Below are 20425 nucleotides of genomic sequence, written 5' to 3' on the forward strand. Positions count from 1 at the left end.
CTCTATGACCCTGATGCACAGCTCTTCCCCACCCTGTCCTTGCCTCCCACTGTCCCAATACATGGCCCCTCCCCACCCCCAGTACACTTTGCCCCAGCACGGTCCACCTCAGTTCTGCTCCATCGCCCAGGACGCTCCCATCCGCTAAGACCGGCGGCACGTGCATGACCCGTAGGCCAGCCCCCCCTCAGCCCTGCTCACCTCCTCTGCAGTGCAGCCAACATTCTAGTCCCAGCAGGCAGTGTGTGGCAGCAGCTCCATTGTCCTGGACCAACACTGACATGAACTTCCAAATGCAGACCCAGCTCACAGCATGTATCCACTTCCTACCCTTGCAATCAGCCAAACAGGCCCCACCTGGGACTTGTCCCAGCCACAGTGCCCACAGCTGCAGGCCATCAGGGAAAGCTGGGACTGCCAGGGCAGCAGAGGCCCCCCCCCGGCTTCTGAGAGCAGCTTCCTGAAAGCTCAAGGGAGAGCCCTGGAGTGCACAGGGAGCAAAAGGGGACGTTCAGGGCACAAGGAAACAAATTGAGAGCTGCAGGTGCAACAAACGGGATGTGTGTGTGTGTATACCCCCACACACACATTTTATGTATGTATGTATGTATATTACAATGCAAAGACAGAGCAAACAGGGTGATTCTGGGAGCACCAAAAGGCAAAAGGAGGGCCCTGGGGCACACCCAGAAAGCTCTGCAACAAAACAGAGAACTTTGTCGTGCGCTGCAGAGCGAGCGCAGGGCTCCGAGGCGCATGGCGGCCGTGGGGGAGAGCCAAAATGTGAACTGAAGGCTCCTGAGGGCATCAGAGGGCAAACGCAGGGCTCCAGGGCAAACCAAAACACAGACAAAGGGCCTCGGGGCACACCGAAGGGGCCGTAAGGCACGTCGCAGGGCTCAGCGCGGCTGACTTAGCCTCGACAAGAGGCTCTTAGCCTGGGGAAGACTGAGGGAGGATCTTACCAAAATCTATCAGTATCTGAAGGCAGGGTGGCAAGGGGATGGGGCTAAACTCTTTCCAGTTCTCCCACGCGAAAGGACTAGAGGCAACGGGCACAAGCCGAACCACAGGAAGTTGCGCCCGAATGCGAGGAAGGATTTCTTTCCCGTGAGAGTGACGGAGCACTGGAACGGGTTGCCCAGAGAGGTGGCGGAGTCTCCTTCTCTGGAGATATTCAAAACCCGCCTGGGTGCGATCCTGTCTAATGTGCTCTAGGTGACCCTGCTTGAGCAGGGAGGTTGGACTAGGCGATCCCCAGAGGTCCCTTCCAACCTTACCCGTTCTGTGATTCTGTGACGGCACCGGCGCCTGCAGGCTCTCCGCGGCCCCGCGGACGCCCGCAGCTCTCCCAGCTCCGGGCACGTGGGCCCCGGCCCCAGACAGGCCAGGGAGCAGGCCGGTGCCCTCACACAGCCCTGGAGGGGGGGCCCCGGCTGCCCCCACGACGATGGAAACCACCCCCAAGAGTCCTGAGGGTCCAGGCCACGCAACAGCAACTCCCCATAGCCCCGGGAACAGCACCGAGTCCCCTCGGAACCGCAGGCACTCCAAAGCGCAAGGGGCTCAGGCACCAGCTCCCGGCCCCGTGCGCACAATGTGTAACCTTCTCCCCTGGGCGTCATCTTCAGGCAGGGGGGCGTCCGGAACCACAGACACGACCGCAAAGAATAAAGCGGCTGTTTATTGTTTTACTGGGCAGAAACACCACCTTGGAGCGAGCCTGCCATGGAGCTCGGTGCCGGCACGCTTCCCCTTACCCCGTGACACCTGAAGAGTCATCGCCACGCCAGCGTCCGTCTGTCCGACCGTCCGTCCGTCGGGGAAGGGTCAGCTCCCACCGCAGCCCCCGAGGCGGCAGGTAAAACCATCTCTGAAAACCATCCCTAATTTTACAGTTCGTGCACTTTCTCCCTCTCTCTCTTTCTCCCTCTCCTTCTTCAGAAACTTTGGCCACTTCAGTATCATTCCCCTAAGATAATAATTTGCAGTCTCATAGCTTTTAAACTAGGATCTTTCACAAACATGTGAAGTCACACGCACAGAAACACACGTATGTAGCATACTTGCTGTAAGGCGGACAGACCTTCGTTATACGTCTGTGACCTATTATTTCGATCGCTACTAACAGTGAGCCTTCCTAGTCAGGAAGGACGGGCTTTTGTTTGCGGGAGACGGAGACGGCTCTTGGCTGGTTCCACGTGGTTTTCGCACCTCAGCTTGCTTACGTTTTTCTGGTCTCTTCAACTTCAGCCGTGGCAATTCGTCTGAAAGTGTAAGTATTGTATCCTTCCCTTTCTATCTGCACACGTAGGATAACAAGACAAAACACAAACAGCCAAAGCAAAACTAAGGTGGATGCAGTTAACGATATCCACAGGGCAGGAAAGGGTTGCTTAGCCTTCAGTACTGCCTCTGGGAGGCCGAAATAACAAACAGTCGTTACCAACAGTCACCTTACTTGCCCATGGCAGAACACCTCCTTCTGCAGCAGTTGCTGGGGATATCAGGGGTCTACTGCGTTTTTGCTTCCTCGTTTCATTCACTTCGTCCCTTAGGTATTAATCACAAAAAGACCGCTTGTCCAGCTTTCCTCTCCGTCAGCATTTACTATCGTTGGTTCTAGCTCTGTAACAAAGAGAGAAGCTGGCATTTTACTCTCAATGAAAGGCAACGAAAGCATTTACGCATGTTCTTTTTTTCTCTTTCCCGTGTTCTTCCCCCTTTTTATACTTTTTTTTTTCTTCTCCTCTCCCCTCCTTTCTTAAAGGAAAGGTCTCAATACAGCACTTTACATCATACGTTACAGGGTAAACTGTTTGGAAACATTCCGTACAGCAATTAGGGCTAGGTTATTAGACAGGCAGGCACATCACCTAATGCTTACCTACGCCATCTTCCATGAAGCCTTGTTTTTATCCTGCTTCAGTACTATCGTTACTGTCCTGTACCCTTTCTCAAACCTTCGCACGCACCCGCTTAACCAACAATTCCCTCGGTCTTTCACTACACGGAAGAAGGAAAGCACTTGATGTGCCTGTCTCTGTTTCCGACCTATCACCTTTTCGATTCAGCTCCCAGATTCCTCTTACGCTCAGATGCTTGCCTCATAGGTGATGACCAAATAGCTGGTTCGCTACCTGTAGCCACTTCTCTTCAAGATGTCCCCTTTTACAGCTCAGCTCTCTTGGCTGCCAACACCTTCTTTGGGCACCCTCTATCCACATTCATAACAATGGCGCGCGCTGCCTTTCTCGTTCTCTCAATCCTAACCCTAAACCCTAACCCTAACCCTAAACCCTAACCCTCTAACCCTAACCCCCTAACCCTAACCCCAACCCCTAACCCTAAATGGCCCTAACCCCAAATGGCCCTAACCCTAGCCCTAAACCCTAACCCTAGCCCTAGCCCTAACCCAACCCTAACCGACCCTAACCCTAACCCCTAAACCCTAACCCCTAACCTTTCTAACCCTAACCCTAACCTAACCCTTAACCCTAACCTATAGCCCTAACCCTAACCCTAAATGGCTCTAACCCTAACCCTAAACCCTAACCTAACCCCTAACCCTAACCCTCTAACCCTAACCCAACCCTAATCCCTAATCCCTAACCCTACCCGAACCCTAAACCCTAACCTAACCCTAATGACTTCTCTGCACAGTCCCTAGCCACGCCAATGCCAAGAGTGCCTCCAGCTTATCTCCTTCTCTTCGTCCTAACCCTACCCGGAAGATCTTTGGCAGGCCAGCCTGGGAAACAGAAGCCTGTCTCTGGCACGCACAACAAACTCCTCGCAGCTTAGCTCTCTTGGCTGCAAACACCCGCTTTGGGCAACCACTTCGCACACCCACGCCAATGGCGCCTCCAGCTTTTCTCCTTCCCTTGATACTAACCATATCCCTCCAAGATCTGGCACGCCAAGCATGCCACATAGGCCCCCAGCTCTGGCACACACCAGAAACTCCTCACAGGACAGCTCTCCCGGCAGCAAATGCCTTCTCTTGGCAACCTCTATCCACATTCCTAACAACAGCGCCCACAGGCTTTCTCATTCTCTCAACTCTAACTCAAACCCTCACTGTAACCGAAACCCCTAACCCAATGATAACCCTAACCCGACCCTAATCCTCAACAGCACACACACACAGAGCGCTGCCCCCCACCACGCACACACCTCCCAGAGTGGTCCAAGTGCTCCATGTGCCGTGTCTTCAGGCACTTTACTGAGCACAAAATAACCACAAGGATTAGTGAAAAGAACACAAAGCAACTAGTTAAAGCACATAAATGACCCCTGGAAGTGAACTACATGTAAAGTATATTATAAAATGCATGAATGCCACCTCTGTCTCAAATGCTGGTAATGCTACACCCACCCACTCCTGCTGTCATAGATACATTGCATTACTTAGAAACTGATGGTGTTGAAAGCAGACTGTGTCTTCCCTTCACTGTATTTAAGCCCATCTTATGAAGTACAGCACCAAAGACTATGAAAATAAGAAATAATGTTAGCTGTAAACTGGTTTTATTATTTTGGAAAAATGGAATGTTTCATTAACAGAAACTTTGATGTTTGACCAAAACACACCTATTACCAAAAAAAAAAAAAAAAAAAAAAAAAAAAAAACACAATTGCATTGACGTAGTATTTGGCTACAATATGGCAGCAGTTTTGCTTTTTATAATCATAAATTCAAGGTGACCTTGGCTAATAAAATTCACCACCATTGTCATCTTGCACTGAAAAAAAAATACACACACACACACACACACATATATATGATAGATAGTGCTTTCAGTAGCGGCGGGTAAAACGGGGATCAGTCAGTCTGTTCGGTCGATCCTGTCCTGCAAATCCTCCTTGTATTCCACTACTCTGCATTATCTGGCTCTGGTTTCCACCTTGTGTGAAGCCTCCACGCCTTAAAAACAAGAGCAAACAAATTGAGAATTGCCAAGAACATACTGCTCTGACAAAATATGTTTGATTATTTTTTTCTACTAGCAAATTCATAGTTGTAGAAGCTGAAAGTATTATTTTGCAAAAATGACAAAGCAATTTCTTCCTTTATTCAGGTAAGTTAGCTATTATAAAAGCATCCATGAGCACTTGAGCACTCTGACAAAGCTTACCCTGACATCCCTCCTCGATTCATCACATGGCCTGGTCCTGACTGACCAGGCATGCTTCTATCACCACCTGATTAAAAAAAAAAAAAATCCTATTAAAAAAAGCCACCTTGAACCTATAATTGTATTTGCTTTCTTTGTAATGCTGTTAAAGCTCTGTAGAAATTAACTACCACTATACCACTAGAAGTTCAACAGCAGAAATTCATAGGAAAAAAAAAAAAAAAACACCACGATCACACTGGTAAGCAGCAAGTGTACCTTGCCATCTCTCATGATCCCGTCCCATCATTCCTCCATCCACACTTCCCTGCCATGAACGATCTTGATGCCCCTCTAACTTTCGACCATGATCTCCCCAGTCACGTCCATCTCTTAAAAAAATAAAAGAAAATCTTCTAGGTGTATCCCTTATCAATTTAATAGCATAGGGTAAAGTCAAATACCATACCCCATACAGATGTGTATTCAATTATTTATCAAGCTGTATCCACCCCATCATTACAATAAAAACTGTTCAAAGCGGGACAAAAAGAAACTTGCTGAAGTGTCCTTTATACAATATATCTCATCTTTTTCTGATCTACAGGGGCACAGTTAGTATCACAACATGCTGAAACATTTAAGCAACGAAGAATTAATGGAATGCCATCTCTCCATCTGAGAGTGATAACTAAACATTATATATCTGGAATACACTTAGCTTGATTATCCAGCTTAAAGAAAAAAATAAGATTCCAGAATAGTCTCATTTCCCCACCTTCACTGTCAGAGATTCTGACTATTTCCCTAAAATCTGATTGCTAGCCACAAATTAAGACTTCTGTTGGCATTACTGGAGCACCCAGTATGGGACTGGATCTCATTTGCAGAAAACTGAAGCATTTGCAAGAGAACCACAGTTAGCAGCAGAGCTACCAGAGTAGCACCTCTTTACTCACTAACACCACTCCATTCTCTTGATGCACAGGGGAGCTACATGTGTTAAATTCCTTGCTCATCCAGGAGATTAGACCCTCGAAGAAATTATCTGGAGAGAGGATTCACACTTGTGAAACTGCTTCCACCATCACCCTTTGAAGGTTCACTGAGCGTAAACATTTTAAGAACGAACAAATTACTTCCTTTGCTTCACATGCACTAACCGGGATTGCGGAGGCATCCCTCTCCCTTCAGTCATTCTTCTGTCAGACCCATAGCCACTCCAACCATCTCGGGAGTCCCGGGAATGACGATCAGGCCCTCCATGGCGTTCATCTGGGTAATGCTGGAAGGCAAATAGTATACAGTTATGCTACGAATCAGCACAAGCCTTTTTTTTTTTTAATATAAGGATAGCAAAGCTTTATCCAGCTCCTCTAAGAGATCACAATTTTATAAGCTGTCAGAAAATAAAACAGTAGCCATCTCATTCTTCACTGGTTCCGTTGCTGCTGCCTGTGGTTCATTTTGGGTGTTAACTTTACAGACAGTTTCAAAAATTTCGCATTAGTTTCACAAATTCTGCTCCAATTTCTCCCTCCTATACTTTAAAGGCTTCTTTTCTGGCACTAGGCTTTTCATTTTAGAAAAATAAAAAAAGATTTGCCTACTTCCTTCCTTTGTTCAGAAAGTATACCGCTGCAGTAATCATACATCATCTTTTGCAGTCATTTACCTATTGTATTATGTCACCATTTATTTTCTATATACAGTTTAGATATCTATTAGATAACGGGTATCTCGCCAGCTATGGAAACAGAGCTACAGTGACCACCTCTTATGTACATTAAAAACACTTAAGAGTTAACCAGAAAACTTTTATCACTACCTACTGGCTCAACTCCATACTCTAGCTCTGATCACTCAAAATTTTCTTTGCTGATCTGTGGCTACTGCCCTAGTGAGCTTCTAACTTACGCTCTGCATATCTAACATGCCAAATCAGTTGGATTTAAGAAGCAGATGGCATACATGCTAGATGGGTGGATAGGGAGTGTTTCATCGCTTGCTTGTTTTAGTTGAAGCTAGCATCTCAATATGACCCACCTGCCCATCTCGATCTGGTATTCCTCTTGAACCATCTCTTCTGAAAAAAAAAGAAAAAAAAGAGAAGTTCACTCAAATGCAGCAATTGCAACAATAACAGTGTTTGTATCAAGTAGCACATTGAAATTTATCTTCATTAGTTTGTAAATCTGAGAAAAAGCAATGTTTATTCAGCAGGAGGCTTTCAAAAAGATTTTTAGTTTCTACAACCTAGCATATGAAGAGGCCAAAATAGCGTAAGTTTTTGTAACATGGCTAAGTGAATGCCATTGAGGCGTGGTCAGGTACTCAAGGCATAGCATCATACCAGGCTTGGTAACAAGGAAGGATATTAAGTTAACCTACCAGCATCAGAAGCAAGCTACAAGCAAGTCTGTGGAACTAAAGTAAGTGTAAGCTACCTTGCAAAGATGTGCATAGGTAGATTTTTGAGGCAGAAGGAAACTTCTAGATCTTAGGCTAATTAACTGGGATTTGGAAACCAGACTTCTGCACCTGCTGTCTTGAGAGAATCTGCAGGATTGCCCTCAGTGTAACGGCGGACTACTAGAGGACTTGGCTTATAACCTTTATGCAACCTTTTTGATATGTCCATTAAGTGATGGAAAAAAAGGTTTGCAAATTGGTGTAAAATTAGATTCAAGAAACACACATGGCCTGTTTTGGGGGGTTTTGGCACTGTTCAAACTAATAGTAAACCATAAAGGATATCAAATTTCATTAAAGGGATACAAATAAAAAACACCACCTTACTGACCTGTCCAAAGAATGATCTTGGTATCTACCACGATCCCTGTGGTCAAAGTCATGAAAGCGATCTTGACGATTAAATTCAGAATGGTATCTATCATCCATTGCCATTCGCTTTGCCTCTGGCCAGTATGGGTCATCTCGCCTGCAATAAAAGATATCATTAGTAGAAAGCTCCCAACAACCTTCCTTTCTTACTCTCTTGAAATCAGGCCTCATTCAATCTGATTTTTCAAATACTTATTTTTGGTTTATGATTGAAGTTCCAGGAGTGTTAAACTGTTATTTCATTTCACTTTCAGAAAAGCAGCTAGTTGTAACACCACCATAAAAAAAGGTTAATCTCAGCATATGTTGACATGAGAAGTGAACCTGTTCCTGCCAGCATCCCTGCTTTAGAGTTCACATCCACAATTTCTGTTCTCAGAAATTCCTCTTTGGGAAACAGTTTCTCATTTTTTCAAACCCACTGGGATAAAACTGTGCTTAAGGGTAGGTAAGTACAACATTTGCTCTTTCTAAAAATCAATATTGAAGTGTTAACAGTAACATGTGAATAAGCTTTCAGTTGTGAACTCCAACTATTTTAGTGAAAGTACTTGCAAACTACATAGAAAACTATTCTAGAGCCTGTAACAGGATGTAGCCAAAGAGTTGAAATCTCATTGCAATTATTACCTGCCATCAGGATCATAAGGCCTTCTCATCGCAGATCGTCGTTCTTGTTCATAACGTAGCTGTTCTTGCTGACGTCTCAGCTCTTCCCTCTCTCGCTGGATGCGTTCCTGTTCTCTTCTTCTTTCCTGCTCTATGTGTATTCTCTCTCTCTCCAAGCGCTCTCTCTCCAAGCGCTCTCTGTCAAGACGCTGCCGTTGAAATTCAAGTCGCTCACGTTCTCTCTGGAGCCTCTGCCTTTCATCCCGTTCATGAATGGCTTGAAGGCGCTGCTCTCGCTCTCGCCTCTCTCTCTCTCTAATTGAAATAGGTATTTTCTTTTTGAGTTAGTGTCTTAAGACCAGTCCCCCATTTCATCCTGTCCCCCTCACCCTCCCAGCACTAAACAAGATTTCCAGGTTATTCCCACTACCTGCTTCACCTGAATGGTCTTTTCTCAACTAAATCACAGCCACTCAGAACAATTAAAAAAAAAAAGAGGTAAGCATTCTGCATAAGTAAACTGTAACTCTGTAAAAGCTCACCCTGATAAGGCTTTCTCAGAATGCAGCGTCCTGTATGTACTCCTCAGAAAACAGAACAAATAAAAAGTATTTTTGAATTTCCAATAGCAATTAAGTATTATGAAAACTCAAATCTGCTTTAGAAGAGTGGAACATAAGATCGGAAAGTGCCTACAAAAGCTTTTATTCAGCAGGAGTCTGCTTAAAAGCATAGATTTAGAGAAGACTATGATTTCACTTGTAAAAATCTTCATAATTTGGTACTGTGTCCATTCTATCCGTAGTTTAGTACCAAATCAACCTGAAATACTAATGATGGAGAACGGTCAGCACTACACTAAGTTGAAGCCTGTTCAAAAATGCCATTCAAAGATTAGAGCAAAAAGAGAAGACTCACCGACGTCTTTCTGTTTCTCTGATTTCTCGCTCTCTTTGCCTCTGACGTTCACGTTCTCGTTGTTCTTTGATTTTATCAAACGATAAAATATCTTGCTTCTCTTTGCTCTCAGATTTGCGATCCTGGCTTTTCGTACTCTGTTAAAGCAAAACAATGCACTAGCTAAATGCAGCACACTTAGCTGGAATTCCTAGGTAAAACACCCGCCTGATGCCCACCTGAATAAAACAGACTATCATACCTTCCAAGAGGCAAATAATGTTTGAATTGTGCAAAACAGTTAGGAAGAAGTACCTATAATTTGGCTAGAACTTTAAGAGTTTGAATATATAAACATTAGGGGCACAGGATCTGACACGCACTAGAGGCAAATGATATACTGCTTTAAAGGCCTCTGGTCGCCACATTCAGGGAAACATACTGTCTGAACATCATTTTCATATTACGACCATACACTTCTTTGACTAGGGCAGCAGTGACCAAAAAAGACCTTTCAAATCTGTTTTACTTAACCTTTGAAAGTTGTGCCTACCCTCTCTTTTGATGTAGATGTTTTCACACTGATAACTGGCTCTCCTTTTGATTTATCCATTACTACTGTCCTTTCAGTTCCTCGGCTTGCTATATAAAAAAAAGACACAAGCATAAATGATAATACATCAGACATTTAAAGCAGTGCTTTCTGAAGAGTATGACAATTAAAAAAGTAAATTCAAGCAACTCTTGTGCCTGCATAATAAATACTTTTGTCACCATTAAAAAACAAAACATACACACACACACATCACTTTCATCAGTTCTAAGCCCAGTGATAAGGTTTTACAGAATTCAGACTGCCTTACAGAATAGGTGAAGTCTAGTAATTACAACACTTTTGTTAAGTTACTAGCATTCTATGTTGAGGGGTGGGGAGGAAGTCATCAAGTTTTTTTCTGTTGCAGATTTTTGTTAATTGGAAACACTTAAGTATTAAGAAGTACACTTCTTAGTCTTTTTCTGAATTATGAACCATCTTTAATAAGAACACATCAAATCTCACAGAGGTTGAAGTTTTGTAAACAACCACAAACATGAATGCTTAAGCTTGTTGTTCTTCTTTTTCCTACTTAGTTGATGGATTTTTTGGACTACAAAAAAAAGAAAAAAAACCCTTCACCATATATATTTTTATATGTTTCTTTTTTTTAAAGTATCCTTGAAAACATCTTTGCCTTTTTGAAGAGTAGTTAAAGTTACCTGATTTGCTTGCCCTAGATCGATCAGAGGATCCAGTTCTCTGTTCATCCTTTTCTTTTCCTTCTTTTTCATCTTTTCCATCTTTCTCTAGTTTCTTAGCATCATCCTTTTTGTCCATCTTCTCCTCCTTTTTAATGCCAGTAGACCTATAGGTAAACTTTGCTTTACTAGAGGCTAACAGAGCATATAACCACTCTTTTTGACCAAGACAACCATTCCAAACTAGACAACCCCCCAAATACTCCAAACATCTTCCGCCCTGCTGAGCTGAAACCAATACAAACTTGTACACAGTTATGTTTAAGAGAAGCAACCAATACTAAGCTAAAGCAGTCTGAAAATGAGAAACAACATATGATCCTCCTAAGTATTAGGAGAGTTTGAGTGTGCCAGAAATGAAGTTTTCTGCTCTATAAAGTTTATGCTTAGCACTGGGAGATGAGGCCACCCAGATAGAGGCTGAGCTCCACCAAAAGAGCAGGGTTTATAAACAAATACCTTAAACACCTCATGCAAGCAGGCCAGCCAGTCAAAACATCTCCTTTGACAGATCTTTCACAATTTTACAAGGAAAGAAAAAGTAGTAAGGCAGAACTCCTCTTTTAAAAGTAACAGGTCATGTGAGAGAACAAATACTAAAATATAAAGATACAACTATGCAAACAACCATACAACAAGATAAGCCAATTACTGGAAAGATTTCAGTTAACAGAGCTGACAATGTCAGTATCAAATTAGAGGATGAACAATCCAGAAAGACACACTAATCTATCAAAAAAAAAAAAAAAAAAAAAAAAAAAAAATCAGGTATCTCCTGATATAACTTACAAGTTTTGATACTGAACCCCACAAAGCTCTGAATTTTTGAATAGAGGACCCATTAAGAAGGCACCACTTAGTACTATAGAACATTAATTTAATTTTTTCCAGTATTACTCTTACTTTAGATGCACTATGAAGCAGCAAATCGAAGACCTATTACACGCACTGTTTGCTTTTGTCACAGTCATATTTCACATGAGTGGTCTTTAAACAAAGAAAAATAGCAAAATCACATTACTTCTCAGACTTGGAATCTGCAGAATGGTGTCTGTCTTTTTCCTTCCTTGTTTCACCTTCCTTTTTGTCTGAAGGCTTTTTCCCAGCTGGTTCATTTTTTGCCTAGAATGTTGTTAGCCAAAAATATTTTTTGTAATAGAAGACAGACATTAAACTTGCACACTTTTATTTTCAGTATACTGTCATGGATAGCTACCACTTACCTTTTCCACAGAAATCATTTTTCCATGCAGCTCTGTTCTGTGGAGGTGACTAATACACTTGGTGGCTTCTTCAGATGTTGACATCGTAACAAAGCCATAACAGCGAGCACCAGGACTGCGAGCATTTGTCACTACTTTTGCACCAACCACCTTAACAAAACAAAAACAAAAACAAAAGAAAAAATACCAACCCACCTAGGTTTGAAGATCTGTGGCCAAACATTATGATTTATTTACCATTTGAGTTGTTCTATCTACTGGTAACACACAGTAGAGCGCCTATCCACTTTTAACAGGGAGAAACATTCTTGGTACACAGCATTATGCCAGCATTCTAAGATGACAAAATTGCTAAGCACATCTGACAAGCGGCAAAAGAAAAGTCACAGTTTTAACCTGATCGCTATACTGTTTGGCCAGTAGTGTTCCAGAAGTGCCTTACAAAGACTCTTTCACAAAATATGATGCTAATAGTGTTCATACTTAAGTCAACAGCAATACATCTGTAGCTGAAAAGGTTCAAGATTACCCCATATGTACTCTAAGAGGAAGTATAAAACAAATGCAGAATTTAGTGAAAAGAAATCAGATCACAGAAAAGATTTAAATATAGTTCTGCTGATAAAGTAACCAACATAACCATGCTCAGAAAAGCTGAGCAGGTAACTACCTAAAGGAGGAAACATAACCAGGAGAAAAAAAAATCATGAATTTTTCTTTCCTTACGTAACATATATGTCAGTTTCCATCCAATGGAAACAATATCTGAGAGTGCACAAGCAAGCAAGTAGTGACACAAACACTTAATCTTATTTTCAGAGAAGTCTTAGGCGGAAGGAGAGATAACCACCTGAAACAGTTCCTTTCACAACTTTTGGTCCCAAAATCTTACTGGTACTAAAGAGCAAAGGGAAGTCTGTCCTCATAGACTTAAACTGTTCTGGTTCAAGTGGTATTCCTATGAAATATTCAAAAAGCATTACTATTGAACAGCCAAGAGGTAAATAATTAATTAAATTATAGCATGCTAGATGCTGACCTAACGGACTGTTCCATCAAGAACTGCCAAATTTTCAGAAGAATCTATGCAGTCATTCTATAAAGTCTGTATTTTATTTTTCCTTGCATTTCAGGCGACATTTTTATGAAGAATAATGCTTTCAGATCAGAGTTTAAAAAGAACACAGGAGAGAACTTTATTGATTTGCTGGGATATTGATTTGTTAGAAAAGACAAAAGGCTAAATTTAAGGTTACCCCTTGAATTTGACTAAATGGTTTGTTAATGGACATATCCACTACATACCTTTCCATATTTGCTGAAAAGGTTCTTCAAGTCTGTAGCTCTAGTAGAGGAGGAAAGTCCACTAACCCACAAATTTCTGCCAGAACCACTACTTGCGCGGCCTAATATTTAAAGAAAAATATTTTTTTAAAAAAATAAGGCAAAGTCACTTCACTTTATTTTTCTCCCATATAAATGCAATTTTACTCCTACCGCTTGCAACACCTTAAAGTCAGAACACATTTAAGCCTTCAAAAATTAACTGTTGATCTCAATAACTGATGTGTATTTGTATGGCGTCATAAGGGGTTTTCATCTACATTGAAATATGCAAAGACAACATCTATCGCTTTGCTGAGTATTACGAAGTAGTTAATGTTAAATCAGAAGGGATACTTTAAAAACATTGTCAGTTAGTAAAAGATTCAAAGAAGTTAGGTGAACTGAAATTTCTAATTCATGCTTTGAAAATCTGCTTTTATTATAACAGCACTGAGCTTTCACTGTAATAACAATCTTCACCAGAATCACCACAGAGAATATAAATCTATGGAGTTTAGCCTCTTTTGAGATTTTCAGAGAAATCCCAGTCTTCCTAGCATCTATACCACTCTGTGAAGCTAGCAGGATACTTCAGTAGGACTACTACAGTGAAGACACACACATGCTTATGTAATTCAAAAGCAACCAAAGCACAAGCCAAAAAAACGCAAGTCAATGCACTGAAAAATGAGTCAAACTATTACTCCATTTACTCATTTGAATTTTTACTTACTATAACTGCTTCACAAAAAAATAGCTAGATTTTACCCAGTAACATTTTTTCAAGTCAACTATACATACATTGTTTTTTGGAAACATACCTTTCTCATCTTTTGAGATTATCTTTGTATCTGCATCCTCAACAGGGCTAGAGACAAAAGATCATGTTATTCAAACAAATATTAGCCAAAAAAAAAAAAAAAAAAGATCACATACACTAGGTTTATACCTACCAGTAAACTAGTTCTGAAATAAAAGACACCTTTGCAAATTTGTAGAATGACAAGAAATACGGGATTCGTATACTTAAACAGACAATAACTTCTGTTTGGTAGATGACAGAAATTAATTTAAGAAAACAACCTTTGAAGGTTGAGGAAGGAAAGAAAACAAACCCTCTGTGCTTACAAAAGATCTGTACAAGGAGAAATAAAACAGATTCTTTAGGAATAGGCTACAATTTCATCAGTCTTGGTGGCCAATTGAAGGAAACAGCTTATTCGCATCACTTAATGACCAATGAAAAAAAGATAGCATCTGGTCTAGAACGGAGAAAAAACAAACCTCTTTTTCTGATCACCGCCCTCACTGGCTGAGGACTCTTTAGTAGCAGGGGATTCCTCAGAAATAGCTTTGTCTTCTGTTCTCTTGGCATCTTCTTTGCTATCTTTGGCTTCGGGACCTGCGCCTTTTTCCGCTGTTTCCCCACTAGAGACTTCCAGGCCTTGGGATCGTTTGCTACTCTGATCACTTAGGGTCTCTACTACTAAAGATTCAGAGTCCAGTTTCTCTTCCTCTATTGTCTGTTCACTTGTCTCCCCTTTTGCTACAACTAAACGCTTTGCTTCCTTCCTTGCCAAAGCTTGTGCCGATTTGCTGTCCAAATCTAAAGCATCTTCCTCCAACTGAGCGGCAGCAAGAGCGTCCTCTTCCCCGGCCAGCCTCTTGCCTGGCACCACGTTACTTGCTTCCTGTGCAAGTGGCTGCTCCACTTCGGAAGTTTCTTCGTTAAGTAGTTCAGATTTACAAGTTTCCCCCAAAATGTCGAGTATTTTCTCATTTTCTACGGATTTAACAGGAATAGAATGGCACAAGATTTAATCACCAGGGAAATACAGCAATCACAAATGTGGAACTGGCATGGCTGCCACACCAACACCAAGAGAACCTCTAAGCTACACAGAGATTGGAAAACCCTAGTGTACACAGTGTTAAAACTACTATGCTAACTGTAGTCTGACAACCTACTGTATCAACCCTAAAATGTTACAGGGTAGAAAAATGCCCCCACAGATTTAACAAAAACCTTCTGGCTGATCCTTGATATTCTTCATGAAATCGTTCAGGTCTGTTTCTTCTCTATTTAGCTTCCAAAGTCCAAGATGCTTAACTGAATATATCAATGCATTGAAAGTTCAATTTCCTAATTTCTGTGAAATTCTTTTAGCAGACAGTCCAACATGAAAACTGGGCATCTTCTGATGGTGCATGAGTGTGTTTGCAGTCCACAAAGCGAATGTGATTTGTAGAAGATTCCCATGATGAAACTGTAATCCTTCTTCTCAAGACCAGTCACTCTTTAATTTCTGTTCAGTATCAAAGCTTTGTATTACCTGTACTTCTGTATTTACAGTATTACAGTACAGTGTGATATCACAAGATCTGTTTTATTTTCAGAACCTTTAGATCCTTAAGGTTCATTCAACTCCATTGTCATTAACAGTTCTATGCAACCATTTCATCATATCTAATGCACCTTCTCAAGCAGCAGTTATTCACAGATCTGGTGATATGACTGGGTTTCCAATCTCTATGACCCTGCATGACCTGGCCTGTCCACCACAACAACGTATACTACAGTAATGTGCTTAAAAACCAAACAGGGATACACACACACCAAAAAAAAAAAAAAAAAAAAAAAAAAAAAAAAAAAAAAAAAAAAAAGAGTAAATGAAGAATGAAACTGTTTCAAAACCTAGGATTTGTTGTTGTTTAAAACAACAACAACAACAACAACCACCCACAACAGTACCTGGCTCCAAAGGTAGTTCTTCAATTTCCTGTGGGGAAAAAGACAGAGGAAAGATATCACCACCTCGTAAGAATTGAAGATGTTAGCTTTGACATGAAAAAGATAAGAAAAAAGTCATATGAGAATTTGGGGGAAGAGTTACTGTAATTTAACCCATTTCAGCCTTGAAAAGGCCAAGTAAGTTACTTCTAAGAAAGCCTTCAGTTACTTTTTAAAGACTTTAAATGTTATACAGCAAATATTAAAACTTCATGATCTCTTGAATTCAGATACATGCTGAATACATGGTGGTCATTTTCAAGCAAGTATAGCAAAGGTATCTTTAGAAAATCAGTTTTATGTCAATACTGAACACCCACACATCTAATGGAAGCTAAAATATAATGCAGGACATTGTTCCGGTATACACAACAGGTAAGACTCCCAACTCTACACCCAAATTCAACAGGACTTCCATGTATCTGTGTTCACATACTTAAATTAGAAAGGCATTTATTTCTGATCTTTGAGGAATGAGAATGCATTACTTTGTACTCCCTACAAGTATACAGTTTCAGCATACAGTTTACATGATATGCATTATCCTTTTCTGATCATAAAGGATAAAATAAGGGACAATTTACCTTTACAGCAGTTAAATCAGATGAAACAGCATCTGAACTGCTCCCAGCATCTTCAACCTCTACCTTAAAAAAAATAATTACAAGACATTTCATTATCTATAGAATGCTATTTTGAATGAAACCTGAACAAGAAATTGAAAGATTGAAAATGATTTTCTAACATCCAAAGCAACCAACGAAGTTGATTACCCCCACAACTCTTCCACTCCCCAGTGACTGAATGAGAACAAGCTGCTCTGCCCTCAGAAACTTTTAAGGGTATATGGACTCCGATGGCAAAGTTTCTATTACTATTTATATTTTATTTATAGCAACAACATAGACCCAGAAGGTCTATGTGACTGGTAACTATTTTCTTTAGTGAAAAAAAGAAGACTGTAGGAGAATATCTAGGCTCCAGTAATTTTACCACTGAAAAGAACTACTTGCTGGATATTTCTGTCCAAAGGGCCGGGGCTGAGGGGGTTATGTCCTTGGGCACAGGGATTATTTCTGCAATTTTCAGATTTAAGGAGGGGGGAGCAGGGAGGAACCACACAACTCTGGAATCCTAAAAATACAGACTGATGACACGATACGCTCACATAATGAACAGCCAGATTTCCCGTTAGACAGGGTAAGAATAAGTTTCTTCAAATGCTTTGTTGTGTGTTTCGGGAAAAAAGAAAAACACTCTTGACCATAGTAAAAAAAGTTTTTTTTTCCAGCACAGATGGACAATGTCATAAAAGCAATTCATTATCAAGACAAACACAGAAAACCAACACAAAAACACTCTCAGAGTCTGAACAATAGTAAAACCCAATCTTAATCCCCCCCCCCAAAAAAAAGCCCACGACACAGCTCCCAGTATGCTGCTGTTCAGCTGAAGTTAGTGAAATAAGCAAAACTATGGCATGTGTATGCCTCACAGTGTCTTCCTAAATAAAGACATGAAGATGGGAATGTAAATATCACATAAAGCAGAGTTCAAAGCATGACTAAAACAATGCTTTCTTGATTACTATTAATTGGTATAGTCATACGAGGCATGCAAACAACATCTAAACATTTTAAAATCAAGAATGCCATTTCCATGAACATGTAAAAGAAAAACAAACAAACAAAATCAATGATCATAAGAACTGGTAGAGCCTCATTATTTCAACTATTCTTTAGGTACTATTTACTATTTAATTTGAAGGAAAAAAAATCTGATTTCACACATGTAAGAGATGCATACCATCACTACTGGTATTTCTCTTGATTCTTCTTTAATTTCTGAAAATTGTGGGGATGCCTCCAAGTTACCTACAGCATATTTTGTAGGCTGATCTGGAAGTTCTTTCATTTCTGCATCAGCATTTTCTTTACTATCACACAGTGAGTCAAGAATATTATCAGCACTGTAATCCTCTCCGCAATCTACAGCATTGCCATTATCTATTTCAGCTTCATCTAACACACTAATATCCATCATGTCAATATCCTGCAAGTTATCCAAACTTGCTTCAATATCCTCCTGTAAAAAGAAAAAAAGTATGTATAATAGTCATTTTAACTTGAATGCAACACTCTTATACTTAACCTCAAACAAGGCTTCACATACCTGTCCATCTCCTGAATCCTCTTCCAGGCCATTGTCTTCAACTCCTTCTTCCTCTGGTCTACGTCCTAGTAACGATTGTCAGAATGAAAAAAGGCAAAAATATGTATCCTTCAAGCTCTAATTCTTTTCCCCAGATTAGATAACTAAATTGAATGGAATACCTATTTTTCCTCATTTTTGACAATCAGTGTATATGTAGCATCTCTGTTTGGTAAACGACCAAGTTATAAACAAGCCGCAGTCCAAGATCCTTCATGAGATTTAAAAATGTGCCACTTTGTACACCCCAGAATATTTGACTTAGTTGAGACTACAATAATTTATTACCTCAAGCTTTCACTTCTTTCTAGAAGTTTACTGGGGGAAGGGGGACCTCCCAGTACACAACAACAGCAAAGAATCTAAAGGTAGGTCTTACTGCAGCACTCCATTTATCAGCTTGACACATAACATTGTAAGTGACCAATTACCAAAAACAATATACTAGTTTCAGCACCAAATAGTAACTCCTCAAACACAGACCTAAATAATTGTGTCATCTTTTACAAATATATTTTCCTCAAAAAAATACAAGCACACTATAATAAAAAAGGGAAGGCAGTCTCAGAGCTAAGAGGAACACTTCGCACTGCAGCTTCGGGAGTGCAAAACATTCAGCAACAGTGCCAAAATTAAACAAAGCATTTTTCCAAAGGGAAAACCAAACATAAAGAAAACAAGCAAAGCTCTGCTTCATAGATAAAAGTTGCCAGAAAGATGAGGAAGTTCTCTTTAACTCCCCTGTACCTTTGCTGCTTCTTTTGGGAGTTTTCTTGATGATATTTTCTGAAACCACTGGAATTTCATCTGGATCCCCCCCTTCCTCCTCAATAGCCTATTAGAGGGAAAAGATAAAAGATCTCAAGACAGATATAAAACTTTTATTTGTGCATTTCCATTGAGTTAGGAGTTGGACACCAGAGGGAGAAAAATACTAAAACAAGAATCTTTTGCTTTGAACTACACAGAAGCAACTTTAATATGCAATATAAAGACAACCAGATCAAAGCATCAAGCACAGCAGAAACAGTAACATGTTGGAGTCAGTTCTGGAAAGCGGTCAGTAGCATAACCTACAGGCAGAAAAACAACTGAGTTTTAAGGAAAACAGAGCACAAATTTAGTAAGTAAAGTAACGATATCCAGACCACGAATTAGCTTGTGCTAGCCAATCCTACAGCATTTGCAACAGCACATAGATACCTACAGTGTTGTGACAGATGAAGAACCTAAGTTCCAAGCGATAGCAAAGGGTCAGTCTCATGGAAGAACCCTACAGCTGTTAATATACCAAATATTCTGGTGAGGATGCAATGTACAGCCACTAGCTAGAAACACAGGGAAGGAGTACACAGCAGAAAGTCTGGCGGACAGCGCACAGATCTGGAAACCCAAGCGCTCAACGCATAGCAGGAAGTACAGTAATGGAGGAGACTGAAGCTCCCTGGGCTGAACACGGCGCCAGGCACGCTGTGCCATGCAAGACTGGGGAACGCTGGCAGGGGCCTCACGGCATGGCTGGAAACGCAGGGCCCACACAAACCAAGCCCCGCCGCGGCGCCCCATTACCTCCTTGTCCGTGCCCCCTCCCCCCCCCAAATTTGGCGCCATTTTCCTCAACGGGGCCGCGCAGGCACCGGGAACGCCTCGGCTCCGCGAGCTCCAGCGCGTCCTCCCCACTCACCTTCCTCAACCGCTCCATGAGGACGCTCTTGTTCCCACCGCTGTCCAAATTGCGGCGCCTAAGCTCAGCCCGCAGGTCTATCACGCGCAGCTCGCTCAGCCGCCGGGTCTCAGGCTCCGAGCTGGGGGCTCCAGACCCACACAGGGACACAGATTCTCCCTGCCCGGCCACTGACTGACTCTCCGCCATGGGGCCGTTTTTTCGGCTCGCGCGCACAGAGCTAGGCACGATAAAAACAACAACTAGGAGCAGCCGTTGCAACACAAAATGGTGGCGAAACCGAGACGCGCTGAAGAGAGGAGGGGGAGGGGAGGAATCGAGCCTCAGTCCGCAGGCGCGCTGAGCTGACGGCTCGGGCTGAAGGGCTACACGCATGCGCCCAGGAACATCACTACTCGGGGAACAGCTACAGAAGAAGCACCGGCGG

General features: G+C 41.7%; 1 protein-coding gene across 9 annotated transcripts; it reads right to left on the reverse strand.

Moving 5' to 3' along the window:
• Nucleotides 1-1666: 1666 nt before the first annotated feature.
• LOC134151460 (scaffold attachment factor B1-like) lies at nt 1667-20360 on the reverse strand. Of its 9 annotated transcripts, none has more exons than XR_009960857.1 (24): nt 19999-20356; nt 19062-19149; nt 18276-18340; nt 17910-18188; nt 16688-16750; nt 16065-16092; nt 14597-15095; nt 14134-14180; nt 13292-13392; nt 11987-12136; nt 11785-11885; nt 10725-10870; nt 10021-10109; nt 9489-9625; nt 8592-8885; nt 7921-8058; nt 7164-7203; nt 6281-6402; nt 5397-5509; nt 5139-5205; nt 4779-4927; nt 4411-4492; nt 2462-2628; nt 1667-2267 (listed from the first exon to the last, which is right to left on the reverse strand). XR_009960857.1 is itself a non-coding variant. In XM_062595989.1 (22 exons), exons 1-21 carry the CDS (start codon nt 20185-20187, stop codon nt 4801-4803), a joined length of 2883 nt encoding a protein of 960 aa, XP_062451973.1. In that variant the 5' UTR covers nt 20188-20356; the 3' UTR covers nt 1667-2628; nt 4779-4800. The 9 variants fall into 9 exon arrangements, 2 of the variants coding, with proteins under 2 accessions (XP_062451973.1, XP_062451975.1); XR_009960855.1 differs by having other exon boundaries at nt 1667-2302; XR_009960856.1 differs by having other exon boundaries at nt 2457-2628.
• Nucleotides 20361-20425: the final 65 nt, after the last annotated feature.

Source organism: Rhea pennata, chromosome 27, assembly GCF_028389875.1.
Source record: "Rhea pennata isolate bPtePen1 chromosome 27, bPtePen1.pri, whole genome shotgun sequence".
Taxonomy (NCBI): Eukaryota; Metazoa; Chordata; class Aves; order Rheiformes; family Rheidae; genus Rhea; species Rhea pennata.

Coding starts and splice junctions, on each gene's coding strand:
- LOC134151460 (XM_062595989.1), bottom strand. CDS start 20,187: ATGGCGGAGAGTCAGTCAGTGGCCGGGCAGGGAGAATCTGTGTCCCTG. Junction 18,341..19,061: donor TCCCAAAAGAAGCAGCAAAG/GTACAGGGGAGT, acceptor AATCGTTACTAG/GACGTAGACCAGAGGAAGAA. Junction 7,204..7,920: donor CAAGATCATTCTTTGGACAG/GTCAGTAAGGTG, acceptor TTTTTTTTTCAG/AAGAGATGGTTCAAGAGGAA.